Source organism: Vulpes vulpes, chromosome 2 (assembly GCF_048418805.1).
Source record: "Vulpes vulpes isolate BD-2025 chromosome 2, VulVul3, whole genome shotgun sequence".
In the NCBI taxonomy this organism is placed as follows: domain Eukaryota; kingdom Metazoa; phylum Chordata; class Mammalia; order Carnivora; family Canidae; genus Vulpes; species Vulpes vulpes.
In genome coordinates, this window is record NC_132781.1 from 78,328,230 (window position 1) to 78,354,303 (window position 26,074).

The 26,074-nt window shown below is 34.1% G+C and overlaps 1 protein-coding gene across 17 annotated transcripts in view; it reads right to left on the reverse strand.

Annotated features, from left to right (window-relative positions):
- FIP1L1 (factor interacting with PAPOLA and CPSF1) overlaps positions 1-26,074 on the reverse strand; it is a 75,647-nt gene that overhangs the window by 35,245 nt on the left and 14,328 nt on the right. For 5 of the 17 annotated variants that reach the window (XM_072748994.1, XM_026016521.2, XM_072748996.1 and 2 more), the window contains 5 exons: positions 25,377-25,441; positions 24,663-24,770; positions 23,959-24,089; positions 23,596-23,664; positions 15,849-15,958 (listed from right to left, as the gene is read on the reverse strand). In XM_072748994.1, the coding sequence (XP_072605095.1) occupies positions 15,849-15,958; positions 23,596-23,664; positions 23,959-24,089; positions 24,663-24,770; positions 25,377-25,441 (483 nt within the window). Of the gene's footprint in view, positions 1-8,530; positions 8,639-15,848; positions 15,959-23,595; positions 23,665-23,958; positions 24,090-24,662; positions 24,771-25,376; positions 25,442-26,074 lie in introns of all 17 variants that reach the window. The other 12 variants (XM_026016518.2, XM_026016516.2, XM_026016519.2 and 9 more) reach the window with 3 other exon arrangements.

The following is a 26,074-nucleotide window of genomic DNA, read 5'->3' on the forward strand; positions in this document are numbered from 1 at the left end:
GGCTCCTAAAACAACTAATAACAACTACCATTTGTTGAATGTTTCCACATTATACCTAAACCTCACAACCACAAGCCTTCCCTTAACAAATTACCGTATGCTTGTTAGAGGTATTAAGGCTAGGGCTCATAGTGGTGTCACTAACATCAGTAATAATTAAATGGCAAAACTAACTTTCAAATTTCAGTCTGATTCCAAAGCCTACAGACCCTTTCCCTTGAGCTATTATGCCTCCTAGCAAGATAACTGGCTTTTGATTCTGAAAATCAAAAATTGGTGAAAGTCTGCCTCAAGTGAACCTTGAGAAGCCCCATAAATAATTTTATGCTCACAAAAAAATAAAGATAGCCCTGTAAAAAATGCATATGGGATCTGAAATGTCTTCAATTACATAGTCCATTCCTACTTATCATCTTGCCCACTTTTAGACTTGTGCTCTATATAACTCCAATAGAATTTTTTTTTTTTTAAGTTCAAGCTTTTCTGATTTTATGCTCAGGTCATTGACTTCCCAGATTTCCTCACAAACTCAAAGAGCAAAAGTGATTTCTAACTTAACTTTACCCTTCAATATAGCTGGAAACTATCCTAACATTCACACGTGAGAAAAATCCAAATAACTCAGACATAAAAAATACTGCTATTTTCCCCTAAAACTTAGAACAATTACAAAACTATAACTTCATATCAAAGCAAATGCCATCATCCCACTGATAGCTATATACAACTCAGATTCCAACATCCTAACAGATATAGGTGTATATCTTGATGCCAGAATTTCCCTCATCTTTTATTGCTACCGAGGCTTCATTGTAAAAATCTTAACCTCTACTATTTCCTTTTCCACTTTTTTCTATTCCTAATTGCCACATTCTCCCTCCTCCAACTTTTAAAATTTATTCCGCTTAAGTACAAATTCTCACAAATTTATCTGGATTTTCAATTTCTCCAAATTGTTAAGTAGCAAAACTTAAATCTAGATCTAACACTCTAATGCCCATGCCCTAAAGAAAAAATTTCTATATCCTATGGATTTCTAAAGACTGCTTTCAAAAATTCTGAAACATATGAGAGTACTCATTCCCCAAGGTTTATCTTAAATATAGTCAGAGAAATCTAATTTTTCAACTTTAAACGGATTAATCACTGAAGATTCAAAAGCTTCTAAAAATACACACATGGAAAATCAGCCTTAACATCAGTAGAGGAAATCCAAAAAACTGCAATTTCTTACATTTCTACAATAATAATAACTCTTTGTCCATGAATATTTACTACACAAACGGATTTACCTTAATCAGGTATGTGAAGTTTATCATTTTGTACAAATATTTTTGACAGATATATAAACATATACCAAAGTAACAAAAAATACATAATATTTAACAGAGATAATTAACAATCCAGTTATTCTGATGTCACATTACAAAAAGTGATGCTGAAGCACATTTTTGTGAAAATTTTTAACAAATCACTTTTTATTTCAGGGCATAAAAAGATCTAATAGAGCTTCACTATGGGGATCTACTGTAACTTGAGTTTCCAACTGCACAAGTTTAACTGGGCTTACTTACACATCTGTTAAGTAAGGCAGATAGCTAATGTAGATGTCAAGATTCTCTATATTGGACTCAATTATACAGTAAAAAGCTGGAGAGAGACAGAAACTAATCACGACAGATATCGTAATGCAGGTAGTGGATGTTCACAAAAGCCTCTACCTTTCATGAATATGAAAATATCTCTGAAATTATAATGGAATTCAATTGACACATTTTGGTGATTCTGATGTAGGCTGCTTATAAAGATACAACAAAAACTTTAAAAGTGACAAAATTAGGGCCAAATGAAGACAAGGAATTAGCTATTAATCTTTGTCACCAATTATCTGAGCTTTTCATTTTTTAACAGTCAAAATAAAGGACATCATTAATAACAAAAGTCTTTTGATGTAATATCAAAATAAAGCATTAGTTCTAAAGACAGCATTTCCTGGTAATACTACTAGTGAGTATCTACTATGTGCCAAAAGCACTATTCTAAGCACCTTTATATGCATTTTCTTTTCATAATAACCCTATGAAGTAGCAACTATTATTTCTATTTTACAGATAAAAATAAAGAGAAAAAAATTTCTCCTGGGTCCATGTTAAGAGAAGACATGGGAGTACAGTAGTTTTCAGTATTTTTGATCCTAAAATAGTTATTTAAGAAACACATTTTGCACAGCAATACAGTACACACATATAAAAAACTAGAAGTTTCATGAAACAATACTTACATTTATTATAAAGAGTAAAGAGTACTATTATAAAGAGTACATTAAAATCAAACATGAATTATTAGTATTAAATAATCATACATAAAAAAGGCAAAATAATACAAAACCAAGAAATATTTGGTGGTTGAGACTATGAAACTGATTTCACACCCCTCTAATGGACTGAAATCTCATGCTGTGAAAAACACAGGGACAAAGTCTCCAATATTACTACAATGAAAATGTAAGTGAATTTCACAAAACTATTTCTCAAAATGTTCAATACCAAATGAAGCATAATATGCAATTCAATAAAAGCAATTTAATCAGGTAGAGCAAAACGATGTGGTTTGAGTACATATAGCCCTGTTGATACAGACTTGATCTAGGGATTGAACTATATAATTTTGAGCAAGAATCCTTAACTAGCATACACAGGCTACTGAGGGATCAGGAGGTACCTGAATTTAAATATATGCATGTGTGGGATCCCTGGGTGGCGCAGCGGTTTGGCGCCTGCTTTTGGCCCAGGGAGTGATCCTGGAGACCTGGGATCGAATCCCACATCGGGCTCCCGGTGCATGGAGCCTGCTTCTCCCTCTGCCTGTGTCTCTGACTCTCTCTCTCTCTCTCTCTCTGTGACTATCATAAATAAATAAATAGAAAAAAAAATTTTTAAATAAAAATTAAAAAATAAATATATGCATGTGTATAAATGTATTTTTCAGGCATAAGAATCTATAGTTTGCAGCAAATTTTCAAAGAGGTTACTGCTTTAATGTTCAGAACCACTATTCTAAAAGATGAATGAATCACATATCCTTGAACAAGTCTATGAGTGTATTTTCTCACAACAGAGCTTCTAGTGAGAACTGTGCAGCAACAGTTCAAGGATTCATTCTCTAGGGAAAAAAACCTAGATGTGTCTATTAAATACTCCCAAGTTAAGACAGAGGCACTAGTATCACTGTCTAACTCAGGTCATACACCTAAAATAGATGCCTGTAACAATTCTGCATGGAAATTGGTATCACATCTTTTAAGCTACTTTAGGAAAGATAAGCCTTGAAAGACAAAGAATGGATTTAGCCACAGAGGATGGAGAACATTTCAAATGGAGGAAAAACATGAGCACAGAAAATACGTAAGGAAAATAATGGGCATGATTCCAATTTCCAATTCAGCAAATATACTACCTACCAATCTGTTTGCAACAGAAAAAGCATGATAGACCTTTGGTACTGGCTACCAACAAAAAAGGCTTTTAAAGAAGAAGAAAATATAAATTGAGACACAAAAGAAAGAGCTCTATGAGGTTATAAAAATGCTATGCAAATGTCAGTTTCCATCCTACTAAATCTATCACAGTTTACCTCAGATTCCAAGGTGGTCACTAAATATTTGATTAATAATCAATTAATAATCTTCATGCCAAGCCAGAATCCGATCTCTCAATCAGTGGTTCTCAATGCTTCCTACACATCAGAATCATCTGGGAGCTTTTAAGAATCTCAATGCCCAGAGTGTACACCAGACTACTTAATTCAGTTTCTAGGGCCTAAGCATCTATAATTTTTTGACGTTCTCCAGGTAATTCCAATACACAACCAAAGCTGAGGACTACAACTAAAGGCATGCCCAAGGAAGACACTTACATTGTATTTTCTTTCAGAAATCAATTACATTAGCTGATAAAAATTAATACATAACTCCCTATTACTCAATAAAGTCATATCTACCAAGGCAATGCTATAATTCATTGCACACATATTTTTATATTCATATTTTGAATTTTGTGGAGTCACACTGTACTGCCTCTATACTTTTACTTTCATAAGCACAAGAATTTTCTCTACAATGTATACAGTTTATATAGAAAGCTTAATATTTTCTATTTTCTATTTACTATTTTCCAAGTGAAGATTAATCAAAACTTGTCTTGAAAAAAATGTCCAAAATAAAAATCACAGAATTTAAAACTGTTTTCAGAGCATCTAATTTCTTGTCTATCAGTACTACAGCTAAAGAGCAGAGATCCAAAGGGAACTAACACTTACTAGGTGCTCTGCAGAAGGTGCTTCTGCAGGCTTAGAAGCCATTTAACCCACAAGTACTTGGCGTGAAGTCCAATTAGTTTCATTTTCACAGATATGGAAAAAGCTTTTTTGTGAAATAAGGTGCCAGTACCCAGATTCAGGCTCAGGTATGATTAACGCCAAAGTCTACTTTTTTTCCATGCTAATTTTCTGGGGCCTGAATTTTTACAATGTTGTTACTTCTTTAAGCTATCTTAAAAACAAAAAACCTTTGAAGGCTTAAAGGTGGACGGACTATGCTAAACTTTGACTCAGTAGAGAATGTAACTGTGTTCATTAAGAATTGTGTTCAAATTTACTCACTTTTGCACAGAGCTTGAAATAAAGGCTTACATGCTATACTTATGTTTAATTTCATTTTTTAAATATAGGAAAAGATATCATTCTACAGGCAATCTTTTAAAATAAAGGCCTTCATATGTCCAATCACATAAAATCTTATAAGCTACATAATACAGCAAGCAGCATTCAGAGTGCTCTATCAAATATCACGAAGGTACAGGTACATCTTTTGAATATATTATTTCATCAAGACATAAAATAACTAGTGCAAGAACAAATGAAGAGATCTTGGACTGAATGTCCACTTAACATCCAGTTTTATTGTAAGTTTTATGTTTGTTAAAAGAAATGCAAGCAGGTTTAAATATTTTGGTGATTCAACATTAAGAATTTTACTATTCTTCTTTCAAGAGTCTGAATCAATTAAAAAGCATTATTAATATTAAAAATAAGCTTAATAAGATAACCTAGAATTTGAAACTATCTACCAGCATTTGATATAAATAGAAACAAAACATACAAATAAACTGGACATTAGGAGACGATAACAGCAATCATCCATACTGCCAATTTCAATTTTCTGTGTTCATTAAAACTGCTTCATTCTTCTTACTAATTGGCTTAGTAAAGTGTCACAAAATTCATAAAACAAACTCGTACCAATAAAATGTCCTTGTTACATACATATATAGCTTGAAGAGTACTGTGAATCAAAGGTGGAACAATACTGTTTTATATAAATTAACTGGAACACACGAGATAAAAGTCTGAGTCTCCAAACACAGTAACATATAAAAAGGACTGCAACCACTGTTTAATTGCTCTTTACAAAGAGATTTAAGCCATGTTTCAAAAAAACCCCTATATTTCTCAGTTACCTTAACTATAAGAGTTAGCATCTCATTTTTTTATGGCTAAGTTATAAACTTATATGCTGTATGTGTGCGCATATATACATATATTCCAAAGGAGAACAAGAGCTTTTATCTCGAGTTTCTTTTGAACTTTCAAAAGCACAAAATACATACTGAAAATAGTGTCATATTTCCTATTACCTACATTCTGAGACTAATCACAAAGACAGAATACGAGTATTCTGTGTTCCCAATGCATCTTTTTTGGGGGTGGGGGAGTAACAGTATAAACACTCAGATGTATTATTTTCAGTTACAAGAAATAATATTTTCTCTATAAACTAGTTATATTACTTCAAGAAACAAACCATTAAATCAAAGGCACAACTATTAAAAAATTCTGCTAAATGACTGATTTAAGAAGAAGGAGTTACAGATATTGAAATAAGAGAAGAAACATATATAGTTTCATATTGCATTACAAATAAGTGATCTAAGTATTCCTATGCCTTTGCTTATGAAAATCAACCTGCCTTAACTGCTGGTACTAAAAGGCAGAAAACCAGGAATTCTAGGCCTGACTTTGCCTCTTAATTAGCCATAAATTTGGCATATTTCCTACTTTCTCAGATCTCCTTTTCCACACAAACCAGAGACTAGCCAGAAAATAATTTCAAGATTCAAAAGGTCTTCCTGGATGCCTGGGTGGCTCAGCGGTAGACCATCTGCCTTTGGCTCAGGGCATGATCCCAGGGTCCGGGAATGAGTCCCGCATCGGGATCCCTGCAAGAAGCCTGCTTCTCCCTCTGCCTATGTCTCTGCTCCTCTCGCCATGTCTCTCATGAATAAATAAATAACATCTTTAAAAAAAAAAAAAAGGCCTTCCTGACAACACAATCCAGTCCTGTCATTTTATTTTATTTTATTTATTTATTTTTTTTTTTTATTTATGATAGTCACAGAGAGATAGAGAGAGGCAGAGACACAGGCAGAGGGAGAAGCAGGCTCCATGCACCGGGAGCCTGACGTGGGATTCGATCCCGGGTCTCCAGGATCGCGCCCTGGGCCAAAGGCAGGCGCCAAACCGCTGCGCCACCCAGGAATCCCCAGTCCTGTCATTTTAAAAATGCACAAACAGGGGTGCCTAAGTGGCTCAGTCAGTTAAGCATCTCCCCTCAGCCCAGGTCATTATCCCAAGGTCCTGGGATGGAGCCTGAGTCAGGTTCCCTGCTCGGTGGAGAGTCTGATTTTCACCTCTCCCGCTTCCCAACCACCACCAAATAAATAAAAATCCTTAAAAAAAAAAAGTAGAAACAGAAGCCCAGAGATTTTAGAGAACTATCTTAAATTCACACAGGCACAAAACCAAACCTAATGTCCATATCCAGTATTTATGCAATGACTGTTTGAAGAAAGTAGTTATTCTTTATCTACAAAGCTGGCTATACTGATTCATTTCAACAACAGAACAACGAAAATGAAAGCTCTTATCATCTGGCCTTTTTGGGATCAGTAAACAGGCTGTCCAGATTGCTGGCCAGGTTAAATATAAATCTAAGAGTTTCTCTAGGCACTGTATGCTACAATAACCAAATTAATTATTATATAGAAATTGTATTATTAGCGCTCCTGTTAAACTTTGGGGTTTCGTGGAAATATTAAATGTGAAAAGCTTCAAAGAGTCCACTCCAGATTTATCAGATCTAACTTATTTCAAAGACTTGAAATTTTTACTGGTTCTTCAAGAATTCTAGTTTTAAAAAGATCAATATCATGTAATACTATGAAAAATGTCAATGGGTACACTTTTAAAATAAAAATTTTCATTAAAGCAACCCATGCAACAACTAAGACTATTCTAAGAATCTAGATAATATATTTCTATCTGCATCAATTACTATACTTATAATTTGGATATTATTTAAAAGGTCAAAATATTTTTGACTTTCAGATGAATAGTCACTTTTGAGAATGACTAAGCTTATTCTCTCCTAACAAGAGAGCCTATCAAAGCCAAGCTGACTAGAAATTCTTACTATTCATGGAGAATATATAATGAAGACCTCGAAGAAAAGGAAACCTAAGAAAATAAAACTGGTAGTGTTTCCTCCTGTTGCTTTTCTTTTAGTTGTTATGATCAGAGATATACGATCATAAATGACATATTTAAAAGTTTACAAATGAAAATATTTAAAAGCACATTAATATAGCATCAACCTGCCCAGGAAGAAAACTTAAAATGCTGTAACAACAAACACAAACAAAATACCACCCCATACCATCATTGTTTAAAACTTTAAATGATAAATTAGGGAGGTATCTAAGTCTGTATTTCTCAGTCAAGCAAACTGTTAACTGCTCAGACGGATTACTATTGGCAATGCACTGTCATATCTAACATATTTGCTTCTCACTACATCCCATGAGGTAAAAATTATTATTACCATGTTACAGGCTCAGAGAGTATATAGTACCCATCAAGGCTGCATGCTGTGTCATGATTTAGAACACAAACCAGAATTCTACAGAGGGGAATCAGGAGTAAAAGCATACTAACAATAAGGGACATGATACTTCCTAAAACAATTGGTAGACTCAATGAAATGGCTGCTTTTTGCACTGCAGTTTGGAAAGACTGAGTGCACTTCAATTTTACAGGTTCTAAATATTAGTTCAGAAGGCTAAATCTTACTCAACAAATAGTCAGAAACACACCCAGGGATTTAACAGGGTGTGATATAAGAAAGAAAAATTAAACCTGCAGCAGTGGGGAGAAAAAAAAAGTTTATTGAGGTCCCATTAGCATGGTTCCATGCAATTTATAGCATAGTATAAAAAGCCAGAGAGATGAGAGGCAAGGTGTAAGGTGACAGGGCCTGACTCATGATTTTTAAAACCCTCAATTTCTGTAACGAAAAAGCATAATTGAGGGGGTAAAAATATGGTACAGTCTAATCAAAATTTTATCTTATTACTAGACAAAACAACACTGATGATCTAAACATCAGGGAGTAGCCAATGTTTAAAAACAGCCTTACCTTAGGTCAGGTGATTCGGCCCTCCCATACCGGTCCTGCCACTTCCCAACGCTGGAATTGGCTTTTCTGGAGGCAGTACTTGTCTGAGACTGAGAAGAGGTGCTGTTTCTGGTGAGATAAATTTTCTATGTTTTTTCTTATATATTGTTGTCTCTGACCCCCCTTGTTCTGTCTTTTTCTTTTTCTTTGACATGCTTTTTCTAAAGTCCTTTAGCATGTTCCTATTATATCATTCTCTTCAAGTCTCTGTGGTACTGTAACTGCTAGTAGGTATTTAAATATAAATGTGTTACCAACATTTTATTAACTCTAGAAAATTTTTAGAAATATTTTTCAAAATAATATGATGTCAAAATGCAAGAAATAAGAACCAAAGGCATATCAGGTTATTATATATCATTAAGAAATAAATTTATGTGCTTTAATGAATAATATTAACTTCTGTGGCTTCAAAAAACCTTATTCAAAACTTTGGTATTCCTTTCCTTATATTCTTCAATAGGTACAAGTAGTATACCAGCTAACAGTAACACTCTGATGTGTTTTATAAAAGCCTACTATAAATATATACATTTAATAAAAATTCCTTTTCAAAATAACTCTTTCAAAATAAATTTCAAAAGAAAGTTAATTTTAACCACAGTGACACACTCCATAAGATGTTCAGCTATTTACACTCTTGCCAGTCCCTTAAAGGACTAGTAAGAACACACTTTCAATAGGTAAATTTTCTATAGGAAAAACATGTATGTTACGTATCTGCTTATTTATGTAAAAAGAAACAGGAAGAATAAACCAGAAACTAGATAAAATGTAGTCAGTTATTAAAAAGTGAAAGAAATAGGGGAAAGGATGACAAATCTGAATATACTTGGAACTCTGTTAAATGTTTTATATACGCAAAGAATAAGTCAATAAACATGGAGGAAAAAGAAAAGCTAATACTGAATACAAACAGAAACAATGGAACAATTATACTTTAAATGATTAAACGATTAATATAATCACTCTGAAGAAAGCTCAATATTTTGACTATATACCCTCAGCCGAGAAAAAGAAAAAAGGAATTCCAAAGAAATCTTGAATTCTACTTAATAGGTTTGGTTTTCAAAATGGTAGGTGAAGTCCTAATCTATTCTAAGTGTATTTAGGATTAAGCAAGTAAGTACAAACACTGAAGTTTTTGGGAACCAGATTCTCAATGCAGTGAGATGGAGATGTAATATGGAAAAAAGAAAGGAAGTAGAAACCTGTGGTGTCAAATTTGAAGTGAAAGAAACATGGATGACTGCATGATTAAAATTATATATAAGGCAATTTCATATTGAAATTGTTTTGTTTTCTCCAAGTGCCAGATGCTGAAAAAGCCCAAATACCACGACACTCCAACAGCAATGAACATAACTGGTGCCAAGATCTTGGCTTCTAATCATTTCCCACTAAAAGGCACCAAGGCACTTTCAAGAAATGGTTGTTTCCAGGGAGGGGCAGAAAAAGCATAAGATAGGCCTGGAACATCTGGTAAAGCTAGAAAGTAAAATCCTCCAAAAAAAAAATGATGGAAACAAATCAAAAGGTCACAGGAGCCACTCTGAAGAGGCTGCCATAGGGCAAATCTGGAACAATTTGAACATCAATATGAATTACGGTATATGTAAGTTATAGATATAGTTTATATACACTACATATACAAATAAACCATATTTATAAGCCACAAACACTCTCACACATAAAACAAAAATTAATGAGTCTAGTTGATAATAAGTGGAAGAGATGAGAAAGCTCATTTTTAAAGAAGAATGCCAACAAATTAATGTAAGAAAAGTAACAGAATTAGATAATCACTATTTTACAGCTATTATAATAGTAATGGGAAAAAGTAAAAATCATCAATGGATACTAAAATTCCCTGGAAGTTTAAAAAGAATTAGGATATTTACAGTTACCTCGAAGATTTACTAAATACAAAGTTAAAATAGTAACTTTGCAGTACAAAACCCAAAGAACACCATTACAACTAAACCATTAAAGTTATCATCGCTAACCATGGGGCAAAATGATATCATCTACCTCCAGGCTGATGCACTGAGGACACAACATCACTTCTGCAGTTTCCTGCCTAAAAAGCAAAACCTGAATCTGATCAAGAGGAAACATCAGGCAAACTCAGATTGAGGATGATTTACAAAAGTACTGGACTATACTCATCAAAATGCAGAGTCAATAAATACAAAGAATGTGTGAGAAACTCTCAGATTAAAGAATAAAGAGATAAAGGAGTTAATTATAATGGATGATCCTGGACTGGATCCTAAATCAAGGAAAAGAACTGCCATGAAAGACATTATTGAAATAATTAGCTAAATTTATGGCTTGTTTATTAACATACTGGCTCATTATTAGATTTTATCACTCTGATAACTGTGCCCTGTGATTACATAACAAAGTCCTTGTTCTTTCATGCTGAAGTATTTAGAGGTTGAAGGCATGATGTTTACAATTAATAAATGGTTCGCAAAGGAAAATATTTTTGGGAAATTATAAAGCAAATATGGCCAAATGCTAATAACTGGTGAATACGGAGGAATAATACATGAGAGTCCATGAGTGTTCAGCTTGTCAAAGTTTATCAAGCTGTATGTTCGTGACCTAATATGACAATTTTTAAAGATTAAGCAAAACATTCTGATATATTAAATATTAACATTTACTTAAGTATGCCAATTTGCTGGGCAATACAGAAAGTTAGAAACCTAGCATTTCTACCAATTAAGTACAAAGAATCATTAAAAAACTTTCTATGCAAACATACCAACAGCCATCCACACTTCAATAAGGCAATCTAAGATTTTTAACAAAGGAAATACAGTGGTTAGGTCAGTAGTACAATTCATTACTATTTGTTGTGTCATCTCTACCATGTTCTAAGTGACATTCCTATCTTCTCCCTAAAGTCCATAAAATTTTCCTATCAAACATGTCTCTCTAATCTCCATAAATACAAAGACTAAAACAAAAAACACAAACATTTATTTAGGGAACTACTTCACAATGAACAAAAGTACGCTTTTGATCAAGATGAACCCAGAAAACAAGCTTTCCTAATGAGCAATGGGTACTGTTCTTCATATCAAAAAGTGATAGTTTTAATATGTTGGGTATGTTTCTATAAGTTATGGGGGCAATTATCCACGTTTTTGGTAGTAGTGATAGGTCCATTAACTTTTCTATCATTATTTTACCTCCTTTTCACTGTCCCTAGCTGCCACTACTCTCCAGGTCTCCTTCGATCCATGGACATCCATCATTATAAGCACTTTAGGGATCCTCTCCCCTTCCTTGTCCCTTTGTCATATTTGCCTGGTATAACTGCAACCCCTGTTAAATCCAACTCTAGCTAATCTTTACGAACATACCAACACCTGACAAGGACAAGAGACACACAACCATAGCCATTAACCTCAAGAAAATTTGGAAATGTACTCTCTCTCTCCTTGTGTGAATTTTTCATTCTACTAATTCATTCCTATCAACATATAAAAATGTTGTAATTTCTCTCATCTTGGAAAAAAGCCTTCTCTAGATGGCAAGTTTCCCTCCAGGTAGTATCTAGCAATCCTACTTCTTTCCCCTAGTTTATTCGTACACCTCTAAATGACTATTTCAGAATTTCTCTTCTCCAACAGTCAACACCCACTTCCACACACCTCACATTCATCAGGTTAAGTCTGCATCCTGTGCTGCTGGGAAAAACTGAAGCTGTCAGGAGAGAGCTTTCAGTTGTTCCCATCAATACTATCTTACTCAACTCACTTGACGGCATCCTGCCTTCTCTCCTGTTCGTATGAGTAAACTGTCCATCTCCTTTTTAAGGCTAACCCTCTTCTTGCATATCACATCCTCTCTAACTTTCTTAAGGACATTGCTCTTACAACTGTCCCTTCTTGCATCATCAATATTCCCTCTAGTAACTCATTCTAGGTATACAAACATGCTATAATTTCTATCATTTTAGAAAAAAATTCTCCCGATTCCTCATTTGCCTTAATACTGTTGTTTCTTTGCCCTCTCAAAAAAATTCATCAAAAAAGTTGGGGATCCCTGGGTGGCTCAGCGGTTTAGCACCTGCCTTTGGCCCAGGGCGTGATCCTGGAGTGCTGGGATCGAGTCCTGCGTCAGGCTCCCTGCGTGGAGCCTGCTTCTCCCTCTGCCTGTGTCTCTGCCTTTCTCTACGTGTCATTCATGAATGAATGAATGCATGAATGAATGCATAAATAAATAAATAAATAAATAAAATCTTAAAAAAAAAAAAAAGAGTTGCCCATATTTTCTCATTCTAATTCCAGGGACGCCTGGATGGCTCAGCAGTTGAGCATCTGCCTTCAGCTTAGGTCTTGATCCCGGGACCTGGGATCGAGTCTCACATTGGGCTCCTTGTGGGGAGCTTGTTTCTCCCTCTGCCAATGTCTCTGCCTCTCTTTCTCTCTCTCTCATGATAAAATAAATAAAATCTTAAAAAATAATAATAATTCCTCTCCTTCCATTCTCTCTTGAATCCATTCCAAAAAGTCCTTTTTTTCAAACTTCACCTTATGCCACTAAAAATGATCCTGGTCAGGACCACCAGCAACCGTTGTGTTTTAAAATCTAAAAAAAGGGGATCCCTGGGTGGCGCAGTGGTTTGGCGCTTGCCTTTGGCCCAGGGCGCGATCCTGGAGACCCGGGATCGAGTCCCACATCAGGCTCCCGCTGCATGGAGCCTGTTTCTCCCTCTGCCTGTGTCTCTGCCTCTCTCTCTGTCTCTCTGTGACTACCATAAATAAATAAAAATTTAAAAAAAGAAATTAAAATAAATAAATAAATAAATAAAATCTAAAAAAAGTTGGGGCACCTGGCTGGCTCAGTCAGTGGACCATAGGACTCTTGATCTTGGGGTTATAAGTTCAAACCCCATGCTGAGGGTAGAAATCACTTAAATAAAATCTAAAAGTCATTCTCAGTCCCCTTCTTCTTGGCCAATCAGTATTATTTGGTAATTAATTCTCTACTTTGAAATACATTATTTTTCAAGACATACAATGGGTGTTCTTCCTATGCCAGTACTCATTCTTCTCTATGGATCTCCTCCACCTTCTTTTCTTACCTGGAAAGAAGCACCCCAGGGCTCTGTCCTTACTACTTCTCTATCAATACATTCTAATTCAGTTTCACAACTTCACTTAAATACTAATTAAAACACCAACTATTCCGAAATTTCTATCCCCAGCCCGTATCTTTCCCCTTGACTCCAGATCCCTATATCCCTTCCTATGCAAATTCTCCAACAGACATCTCAATTTTATTATGTCCTAAACTGAATTCTTGGTCTCCCTCTGAAAAGCCCTCCTTCCTCCTACTGTCTCTTCCATCTCAGATGTAAATGATCTTCACCATCTGCACCACAACCACTCTGGCCCAAGTTATCTCTTACCTAGATAACTGTTACAACCTCCTAACTGGCCTCCTAGTTTCTACGCCTAAACACTCTGTAGTCTGATCTTTTTAATAAAGCAATTAAGACTTTAAAAACCTACAGTAAGGGGTACCTGGGTCACTCAAGCGACACTCAACCATCGGTTAAGCATCTGCCTTCAGATCAGGTCGTGATCCCAGGGTCCTGGGATTGAGCCCCGAGTCAGGTTCCCTGCTAAGTGGGGCAATCTGCTTCCCTCTGACCCTTCCCCTGCTGGTGCTCTTTCTCTCTCTTATTCTCTCTCAAATAAGTAAAATCTTAAAAAACAAAAACAAAAACCCTACAGCAGATTATTTCATTACTCTGCACAAACTGTCAGTAACATCCTTTTTATTTCACTAACAAGAAAAGCCAAAGCACTTCTAATGGTACAATGCCCTACATAATCTGGCCCAAGGTTTTTGGGGGTTTGTTTTTTGTTTTTAATAAGGAGGGGGCAGGCAAAATAACAGAAAACCTGCTACTGATTTTTAAATAGTTTAATTAGCAAACATCTATAGAGTATTATCTATGTGCATACCACTGTTCTAAAAACATCACATAAATTGAATCATTTAATATACATAACTACTCTGCCAGAGATAGGTTATTATTATTAATTATTACTACATTTTACAGATCAGAAAATGAAAGAATAAGATTAGGGGATATGCTCAAGGACACAGAGCTAGTAAGTAACAGAGGCAGAATTCAAACCCTAGAAGTCTGGCACCAGAGTCAAAGATCGTCACATCATTCTATACTGCAGAACACAATAAACTAAATGAATAAAAGTAACCTCTTTTAAAATATGGAAAAAAAAAAGACTACATATTAAAAGGATTGGTACTCCTCAGCTATCATAACTTCTTAGCCAAACATTTGATGAGATTTCATTTAGTTTAAATAAAATTTGGATATGTCCATGACTAGTAATTGTTAGGAGGAGAAGAGACAGTCAAAATCCAAGATGGCTTTGTGACATTTAATTTTGGCTGAAAGTTTCAAGAACCTTTATCTTAGGGCTAAACCACATGTTCCCATACCATCTCTTCCTGCATTTGCATATTATGAAATATAATCTCTTATAGCAATTCAAAATTACAGAATAACAAAACCAGAAAACTGTAAAGTAAACTTAAGTACCACAAAAGGTAAATGATATGACTGAGAACTAGTTAACAGTTGTGTTACTCACTTGTTTCAAGCCCAAAGAAATAACTGACTTAAGTCACCTTTATCTAACTCAAATTAAACTAAGATCATATTTCCCTATTTTAGCTTACCCTTTACCATTTTCCTGGCAACAGGCTAACCATTTGCCAGCACATCTGCCTCTTACAATTGTCATCTTGTGAAATTCAAAGTTAGGTATTATCAAAACAAACCGAAGAAAGAAAAGAAAATGGTTTTAATCAGAAAGACTGCCCAGGCTGAAATTTTTACAATCTCTTTGACTAAAATTAGTAAAACACATTTAGGCCAATAGATCTAGACTTAGAAAGTCCCAATAATTCTTTATTTATGAACAATAATGAGCACAGAAAACAGCAAGACCACTGTTACCGCCATCTCTCCTATGTGTAAGACTATCTTTTTAATATACATGTAACTATATACCATGCTTCATTTATTGCTTACCTAGATTACTTTTTTTTAAATGGAAGGCACCCAGAAGAATTTTTCAGGGAATTCATTTTGTACTAAAACAACATAGAATGTTCCAGTTTTTTGGCAGAACATTCAGCACTTTTATACTTTATAGCCCTAATACAAGATGAGGATACCAATGCCTTCAATAAATGGAGTTATAATTGTCTAACTAACCTGCTTGGTGGGAGTCCAGTCTTGAACAAAGAAGGAGGAGAAGTAAACTCCGCTTTTGTAGATGGAAGCGCTGCTTCCTTCTCTGAATTTCCAGTTCTTCCCTGCTGTACCTTAAAAAAAAGGGTTATTAGCTTATTTAATAGAACACTCAAAATACATGAAAGGTATTCAAATTTGTAACATGTGATTTCAAATTAAATATGAAGTATGTTTTGTTGCTGAATATTTAATAAAATTATCCTATTTTAGAATAGCATTAAGTAAAGGCACCAAGGATGGATTAGGGGATCAAAATGTTCCCAACTATTAAAAAGTTCACACTAATGTCACTTAGCACTCTAATAAGCAATAAGTCCTTTCATAAACTCCCTTAAATGCCACAAATAAGTCCAAAATACTTGGTTATGACTCCATGTTTCAGAGTTCAAGAAAGGCTTTGAAGAATTTTCCCCTTCTATGTTTACTACCATTCTGAAAAAAAACCACCAGTGGCCATTTTAGCCATTCTGGCCATTTTCAATTCAGACTGTGATCTGCTCCAACATAAGTATTAATAACCCCTTGTTGCACTTCCAAACCATTTGTTTCCCCCTCATCAACCAATTGTACCACCATCCTGCCAGTTTAATACCCCTAGCAGCTGGAAGGTAGTCATCTGTCTCCTTAATAACTTTTTTCCCTCTTTATATTCATTTTCAAACCAGTTATCTACTTACTCCATAATTTCTCCCAGATTTAGCCATCTTTTCTGCTCCCAGCAGATCTTTTGAGTATGGTCCAGTCATACTCCTACAAACTGGTGAAATTCTTCTTTATGCTCCTCTCCTTTTATACTCCCTATCTTAAATCATCATTAATTTATTAAATTCAAACAAAGTTGCCCTACACTTAAAAAACATCACACCATATTCTATGTCCTACTTAAAATCTAAATTCAGCATCATTCTTTTTCCCCATGAGGCAAAAGCCAAGAAAACTTCAGACACCTTGACTCTGATACACTCAAACCACCAATTCCAGAAACCATCTAGCTCTCATATAATCATTGTATGAGAAAAAGAATGTATCTGAGGCATTAAAGTGAGATCTCTTATTAGTACTGCTGAACCCAACCCCTAATAGCTGTCTTTATATAATTAGGGTTTAACACTGACATTTTAGAGTTCCACTTTTTTAAAAAAATCCATTTAAAAGACCCAGATCCTAGTGAGGGATGACAGAGGATCAGTACCAAGAAAATGAGGATAGATAATAAGAAACAGATCTGATAAGACACTTGAAAGGTAAACCGACAGAATGTGATGATGGGAAATAAACACGGTTCACCCATCAAACATTAAATATCTATTATTTATTATCTAAAAATCTGTTACCAGAGGTTGAGACTAGAGAGAAAAATACAGCAAAATCTTAGACCATGGGACAAGACAGATACATGAACGATCAGACCAATACAATAAATGCTATGAAAAAAAGTATCTGTGGGCTAAAAGATGCTATGAGAACACAGAAAAAAGAAATGCAAAATTCTTCCTGCAAATATCAGGAATATTGAGAGTTAAGAGTATGGTCTCAATTGTTCCCCTTCAGTAATTTATATCCAATTATCTAATAGGCAACTCAAACCTGCCGTGATCAGTACAAAGCTACTGATTTCCCACTTATCCCCCAATCTGATACTATCCAAGTCTTCTCCGTAAGTAAATAGCACTATCATCTACTGAGTTACTCAGGAAAAAAAAAAGAAATCCTAGCAATTATCCAACAGATAGGACCATCCTCTGTCACCTTTACCTTTATGATACATACCAAATTCAACCACTGATTATGTCTACGCCTAAAATCCAGGTTAAATCTACCACCACTTATCGACTGTTCTGCTAAATGTTCTCTCTGCTTTAGTCTTACCTCTGTAAAATCCATCCTCCATATACAGCCAAGCAATCTTATTAAAAGTGTAAATCAACTCATGTCTCTCCTCTGCTCAAAATTCTCCAATAGCTTCCCAATGCAAACAGAATAAAACCTAAATTTATCATGGCCTACAAGGATTTATACTGTATTTAGGTTTTATTCAAATCTGTATCCCAACCTAAAAATAGTGCCTGGCACGCAGTAAGCACTCAATATTTATTTTTTATTTGACTGACTTTGGGACTCAGCCTAAATGTCACTACAAAGTCTTTCATAGGACTTGGAATTTATAACTATATAATTTTTGGCCCAATTATCTAATTAATGACTACTTCCCCCATTAATTCAGAAAAACTCTAAGATTACAAAGTCTAGGTCAATAATGCTCAAGCCTGAGATGCTTCCTGGTATAGTCAACACTCAATTACAAACTGGGAAGGGGGAAGGAAGAAGAGAGAAAAAGAGAAGCAGAAGAGGGGGAGGGGAAGAGAGAGAAGAGCACACGGATGAAAGATTATTTACAACAAGGAGAAAAAGAAAAGGCATCAGGAAGACAGTACATTTTTAAACATAAAAATTGCTTCTGTTTCCTCACTTAAGTTTTCTTTTTTCCTTAATTTCTTTGTAAAATACTCTTAATTCTGAACATCTTTGCCATTTTAGCAACTCTCATTAACTTGCATCCATGTGTTTGCTTTCAGATGTTGCACTCAGGATTACACAGAGTCAAAACTTATCTAACCAGAATGAGACTATTTTTTTTTAAACATGATCTAGTATTTTGAGAAATTACTATTAAGATATGACAGATTTTTTAAAAACAAAGTCATGTCAGTAGGTCTTACATATCCAAACAAAAGTTGAATGAAATCTGTAAACTTGAGAAGCTAAATATTTCAAATCATACTACTAGTGTACCAAAACTTAATTTGTGAAATTTCTTTCAACTGCTCTTCATAGGTTATAAAAGATTAACCTTACAAACAAAATAATATCTAAAAGGAAATTTGTTAAGTGTAGTACATCCAAATAATGCACTATTTAAAATGTTATTTATCAAAAAACCTTAATAACCTAGGAAATATTTGTCACATAATACTAAAGTAAAAAAGGGAAAAATAGCAAAGCACATAAATTATCATAATTTTGTTTCAATCCACAAGAACAAAATGACTGACAAAGCAATAAAATTTGGGACTTTGAAAGCAGATTAAAAAATAGTAACTGAGCAGACTAAGGAAACCTGAATCCTAAGTTAGCAACAAAAAACCAAAAATATTATTATGATTTCCACTGCAGGACCCAAAAAGGTTCAGAAATTGACAACTCAAGTTCCCAGAACATCTGAACCAGCCAAGTATAAACCCTCTAGGCAGGCCACTGAAATCAATTTCCTGAAAAACCACATCGCCACAAAAAGAAAAAACAAAATAACCCAAATGATACTGACATGTGAGACAGTTAAAAGAACTTAGCTCTATAGTAAAGACTACAGTAAATTTTATTTATATTCAGTTTCCAATCACTTTAGAGGCCCATTCGCTTATGAGTGAATGTCCAAGGATCAACAAACATTTGATGAAAGTCAGAAGCCAAAAACAACAAACACACTGTAGAAAAATAAAACCTAAATGAAACAAACAACCTATCATTAACATAAATATCTTCTGATAGATCTTGGATATTAACATTATAACCACAGAAAGGAAAAAATGAATAAGAGTTATAAGGCTAAAGAAATCTCCCAGATAATAGAAGACAAAGAGGGAGAAAATGAGAGAAAAGAAAATTAAAGCACTAGCATAACAGGTCCAATATTTGAATGGGAGGTCCAGAAGGCATTAGAAAGCATAGAAAAAGTAAAAACATAATAGAGAAGAAAATATCCCATAAATAAAGGATATATGTGCCCATATTTAGAGGGTACAAATGAACGCATGGTACAACAGATCATAACAGACCAGGACACATAGTTGGGAAATATCAAAACAGGGTGACACAGCTTATACTTATCCACCGAGGAAAATAAAATCATCTGTGTGTGTGTGTGCGTGCACATACAGGCATAAAAATATTTTCAGAGAAGGCTGTGATCAATTTTTCCTGACACATACATGCTACTCATTCCCACTAGTCACCCTTTCCTTGCTCCTCACTCCAAATTACACAATTGTTTTTGCACCCAAGTGATTTTATTTTTATACTTATTAAACTTCATCTCCTTTCGTTTCAAAAAAAGGAACAAAAACCAGAAAAATAAAACAAAAACCTTATATATATTGAAGTATATAAAAGAATGGTAAGAATGTCAAAATGTTGATAATCATTGAGGCACTGTAATAAATACATAGGAATGCATTTGTACTATTCATTTACTGATTAGTATATTTGAAAATTTACTTAAAAAGTTTTAAAAATTGTTTTAAAGAGGCTGGTAGGTTGTTTGTCTCTCAGTTGATTAAAGATTTTAAAAAGTAGACGAGAAAAAAAAATAGACGTGAAAAGAAAAATTGTGATTCTCAAATCTGTTCCCTTTTTCTATATTCACTAGTTTAAGATGGGTTCTTCACTCATTTCATCTCTACAGTACTCCAACAGCTTCGTATCTGGTCTGTGACTTCATTTTCTCCTTATACCCTACCCTTCTCAAGAACACTTGCCCGTTCTTCTTCTAAAAACCAGATTTGCTCATGCTATTCTATTACTCAAAAACTTTCCAATGGCTTCCTATGGCCTACACAAATGTCTGCAGGCTAGTTTAAGATCACAGCCCGATGTCTACCATTTCCAGGCTTCTCTCCTAGAATCTCTCTCATCCACCCCAACTCTCCTTTCATGCTATCAGGTTTTGCTCATATTGCTCTGTCTTAAATGTTTTATACTTCCCCTCTTCTACTAATGAAAACTCACGCATCTTACAGTTACCATGTTTGAATCCTTCTAGATTCTGCACCATAGGGTAACCCATGGTGTGAACTCCCTACTATACTTTGATAATAGCACTAACACATTTCTCACACTATATTGTTCATATATATACATTACTCAGATCATGAGCTCCTTGAATACAGAGACCTTATCTTACTAGAGTATCAAGCACAATGCTGTGCACATTAGAGGTGCTCAGACATAATAAAAAAAATTGGAGAAGTCCTTTTTCTTCTATCTGTCTCACCAACCAACCCTAATTAACTAATTCAAACAGTGGATTAGTAGGTAAGAGCTTAAACTTTCTTTTTCTGACCACACCTTATATTGCTGCCAGAATTGTTACTTATATTACTTGTACTTCCAGAATTTATGTTAGTTATAAGGCACTTTCTTGCTCACAAATAGGCAATAACTCCTCCAATTTGTCCTTGTTTCTAGGCTTTCTAGAATGAAACCACACCCTACAAAGCCATCTCTCTCCTATTCTTTTCCAAAAAGAACTTACCTAATAAGGCTAATTTCTTAAATAATACTCTCATCCACTATCTACTAAATTAAGCTGAGTTTCTTTCTTTGCCCAAGCCATTTCCTAATCTATAATATTTTTCCTTCTGTTCTCCACTCACAAGGTTTTGATTAAAATGACATATGCTTCTCTAATACTGCATCTTCAGATTTTATAAAAAATACAGAAATAAAACGTAGCTATATATTGTACTCAATGCCATTTTTTTTTTCCATTTTTTTTCAATGCCATTTCTAATCCTAGGGTAGTTTCTCATCAACTCATATCTCCAATTCCTATAGCATTTAGTCTAAAGTAAGCATTTTGGTACCTAGTAATACCTAAGACATAAATTTATCTCTGCATATTTGGGTTACCCATTATATTCTTATGACATTTTTTTGTATTTTCCAGAGTTGCAGGATAGATAGTAAAAGGCAACTCAGACTTTTTCAAAGCACTATACAGTCCGACATAGAAATTTGAACAAGGATATTTATTTAAGGTGACAGAAACTTGTCTGAAATTTAATGTCAAACTGTATCCTGAAAATGCCAAACACTCCCATACAACCAGCAGTTGCAGATTTTGAGCAACATCAATAAAATGTATCTTACAGATCACAATATACATAAAAAGGATGAGCCACACACATTATTAAAATACACACCGTAGGCGCACCTGGGTGGCTCAGTCAGTTAAGTTTCCAACTTGTGATTTTGGCTCAGGTCATGTTCTCAGAGATAATGAGGCTGAGCCACCCCCACCCCCTCTAGCCAGGCTCCCTGCTCAACAGGGAGTCTGCTTGAGATTCTCCCTCTCTGTCCTGCCCCCTGACTAGGATATGCTCCCTCAAATATTTTTTAAAATTAATAAAATACACACCCTATTTCCAAATCAGTATTTCTAACAAATGAATAATATTTAATGCACATTATCAAGGCAAGAAAAAACATTAGACTACACCCATTAAATTCAAATCCTCATTAATTCAGAACCAAATAAATCAGAATGGAACAATGATCTCCTCTCATATAACCAAAACAAACTTCAAAATACTTTTGGTAGATTGTATGTATATAAAAAAAACTCATTCACAGCGTCCACTTTCGAGACCAGCTCCTAGGAATTCTTTTAATTCTTTAGTTTCAGAAGTTTACTGCAAAAAGACAAAAAATATAGAACCTGGCAGTTTTCAAAGACATCTTGTTTTCATTTCTGTTAGAAAAAAAACAAAAGGACCACTGCAAACGAAGTATTTCATCATCAAGACAACTTTTCTATTCATTGTAATCAAGCGTAACAATATATTCATTCCTTAAATAAGACAGCACCAAAAAGAACCTGAAAGCCATTTAAAATAGAATAGACATCATCACACACTTTCAAAAGATTGACAGCAGAACAAGAACCAAATACTTACCCAAAGTAGGATGTAAATTTAAATTAAATTCTCTACACAGAACTGTGTCCAGCAGAGCGGCTACATCTGCGGATATAGCACATGTATTGCATAAGGCAGTATTGTGGTGGACAGGGCTGTAGTCCCAAAAGGATCACAGAAAAGTTCCTGTCCACAGAAGTTCCCTGAGTATATAACCCAATCTAAAAGCCATTCCCAGTCTTCATTCCAGTGTCGTTCAATACAAGAATTAAGAACTAAGAATTAATAAGGTAAAAGAAAAGAGTATACAATCAGGTTTCGAGAAAAGTTTGTGGGTTGCTGTATATTGTAGAGATATGAAAATATGACATTAATCTTTGGACTGGGTCTGTGATATGGAATGGAGAAGCCAGAAGTCAGACTTTATACCCAAGTGGGAAGGAATATCAACCTGCAAGTCCCACCTAAACCTAATGATTTAAAGTTACAAATTTTAAAAATCAATGGCTTTATCTTATTCTGTTGAGTCTTTGAGACTCTCAAAAATGCCTAAGTTTTTTGAGACATCTTAAACTATAAGACACATTATACCAATGATTTTAGTGTCATACAGATAAGCAGTATGCCATCTTCTCTATCACTTCTTTAAATAAAAATTAGGAAAACTCTCCAATTCTGATAAAATATTATAGCATCATCTAAAATGAGAGCTTAGCCTTATGGTGTGAACTTTTATGTCTTACAAACAAACACATACTATAATTCAAAATAAAATCACAACATATAGCAAGAATAGTTTTACTTCGCATTTGTTAGTATAATAGGCTATAAATTCACATGCTTGCAAAAGTGGAGATACAACAACAATCAGCAAATTTGTAAGTCACCAGGAAGCTGAAGGTTTGGAAAAAAGGTAGCTATTTCCACTTTAATCTCATCCCTTGAGTAGTGGTATGGGAGCAGACTCAAGAACAAAAAATGAGAGCAACCAAGGATAATTTACTAAAATTCACCTTAAAAAGATTGAATCTGCCATCTTGGATCTCTGCACCTGGTGTAACTTCCATAGTACAGTCTTCGGCCTAAGTTAAATAACATATTCCCCATTAAGATACCACATAATTTTTAATTGATAGGCCATATAAAGACAAACTAGCTGTGGCTAGTCTGTGACTTGAAACTAAGAACATCAGACAATATTAATATGAAACTGAAAGGGAAGGAAGGGAAAAAAAAAAAAAACATGGTAAAGAAAAAGAAAATTTTAAACTATCTTATAGCATTTAACCACCTTAATGGGGAAAAAGTGATTTATCTGGGGAGTAAATTTGGGACTCTAGGAAAGGCTAGGGTATTCTGTAATATTTACTAATTACCGTAATTTTATTTGTAGTAGAGGTAACTGGTATAACTTCAAGTCCCATCCGTATCCTCTTTTGTTTTTCACAGTAAGCTTTCCAGGTGTCCTCATTAAACCCATAGTTAAAATAATCAGAAAGATCAGCACCTAAAGATAAAGCACAGTATTAGTGTACAAATACTTTGATCCTGTTTTTATGCAGCATATAAAATATAACTATAAAAATACAAATTTAGTGTTCTATCAAGTTTTAGCACCCCTTCTAATTTTCCCAATTCTCCCAGTTACCACCATAAAGCAATGGGAGCATAAAAATATTTTGATTTAAAGTACTCCCTTTAAGCCAGAAAGTATATGCTAAGCAAAATAAGTCAGTCAGAGAAAGATAAACACTATAATGATTTGGCTCATGTGGAATTTAGGAAACAAATGAACATAGTGGGGGAAAAGGTATTTCCTTTACAAATGACATTATAATAAAATAACATGCAAGTCTACTTTGTTCTAATTCAGTAAGATTTAATAATATGGGCCATTCTTATTCCTCATGTGCTTAAGAAAACAAAAATGACATTAAAAAAATAATACTCTAAATGGTTGCTAAAAAAAAATACTTTTCTAATTTTAATAATTTTATATAATTTTAAATAATAATAATTTTAAATAATTTTCTAATTTTTTTTACAAAAAATCTTTTGATACAATCCACAATAATCTTACCAGGTTTACGCCATGGTTTATCTTCAAAAGAATCCAAATCTACCTCCAAGAGTGGAACTCCATTAATGCTTCCAGGTGCATCAAGGTCCACCCCTTTGACTTTTGTTCCTATTTTATAAAATTACAAAATGAAGGTAATTATAAGCAAAAAGCTAAGAGATACCACAGGTAAACAGAAACCACTGACATTTTTTACTACCAACAGCACTAAATATGGCAAAGGTTCCAAACAAAGCATTAGAGTAATATTTACCATAAATAAAAGGTGAAGTCAAACTTTGTGGAGTAGTTTATGTAAAATATCTCTGGATTAAGAGATAAGTGACTTGTTACTGATAAGGAATTCCTATATCAATAGGAAGTTGCTAACATCCATGTTTTAAAACACATTTTTGTACAGCCTATAAGCTAAGAAAAATCTTTACCTTTCTAAAGGGTTGTAAAACAAACAAGAAAATCAACAATATGACAGGAACCCTGTGACTTACACAGCCTAAAATATTCTGTAGCTCTTTACAGAAAAAGATTGTCCATCTCCATGATGTATGGTCAAAAACTGCTCTTTTCAATTGAACTGTAATAGTTCAACCTATTTATGACCTATTCATAAATAGTGAATAAATAGTATATATATATGTATATATATATATATACATATATATATACACACACACCTTATTTTCCTATTGATATAGCTACAAATACAAGTTTTACCTGTAGTTCCATAAACTCGTCCCCCTGTTTTGATGTTAAGATTTACAGGTGCTGTACCATAACTCCTAAAAACAAAATAAAAATTATCCTAAGAAATTAAACAAAACAGGAATATATGCAATGTATACGAATAAATCATACACCCACATAGTAATTACATATATTAACAATGACTCATAAATTTTAGGAAATGTCTTAATTTTAAAAGAAAAAAAAATTTTTTTAATGTCTAACTTATTTTCTATCTGAAAAACCTACCTGCCACTAAGTCCACCTGGTTGCAACAAACTTCACAAGAAATTTTGGCTAAGACATTTGGTCTATACACCATGCCCTCATTTCCTCACCTCCTAGTTATTCAACATGCAGTAATCCTGCAAGAAGGAAATTTCTCCACCTTGTACCCAACTCCAGCGACCTCTTTATAGTCCTTTCTGCATTTGATACTGTTGATAAATCCTCTTTTAAATACCCATGGAGTACTTTTATCCACAAATAAATTCATTTATATTAAATTTAAAAATAAATCTAGGGTGAAAGCAGAACAGTGTTCTGTGATAATCAGTGATTATCAATGACTAAGGAAATAAGACGGAAATATCTAGAATGCTAGTAATGTCCCATTATCTTGATCTGGGTAGTGGTTACTTGAATGTATATAGTTGAAAAAGATACTGAGCTGTACTTTAACGTTATAT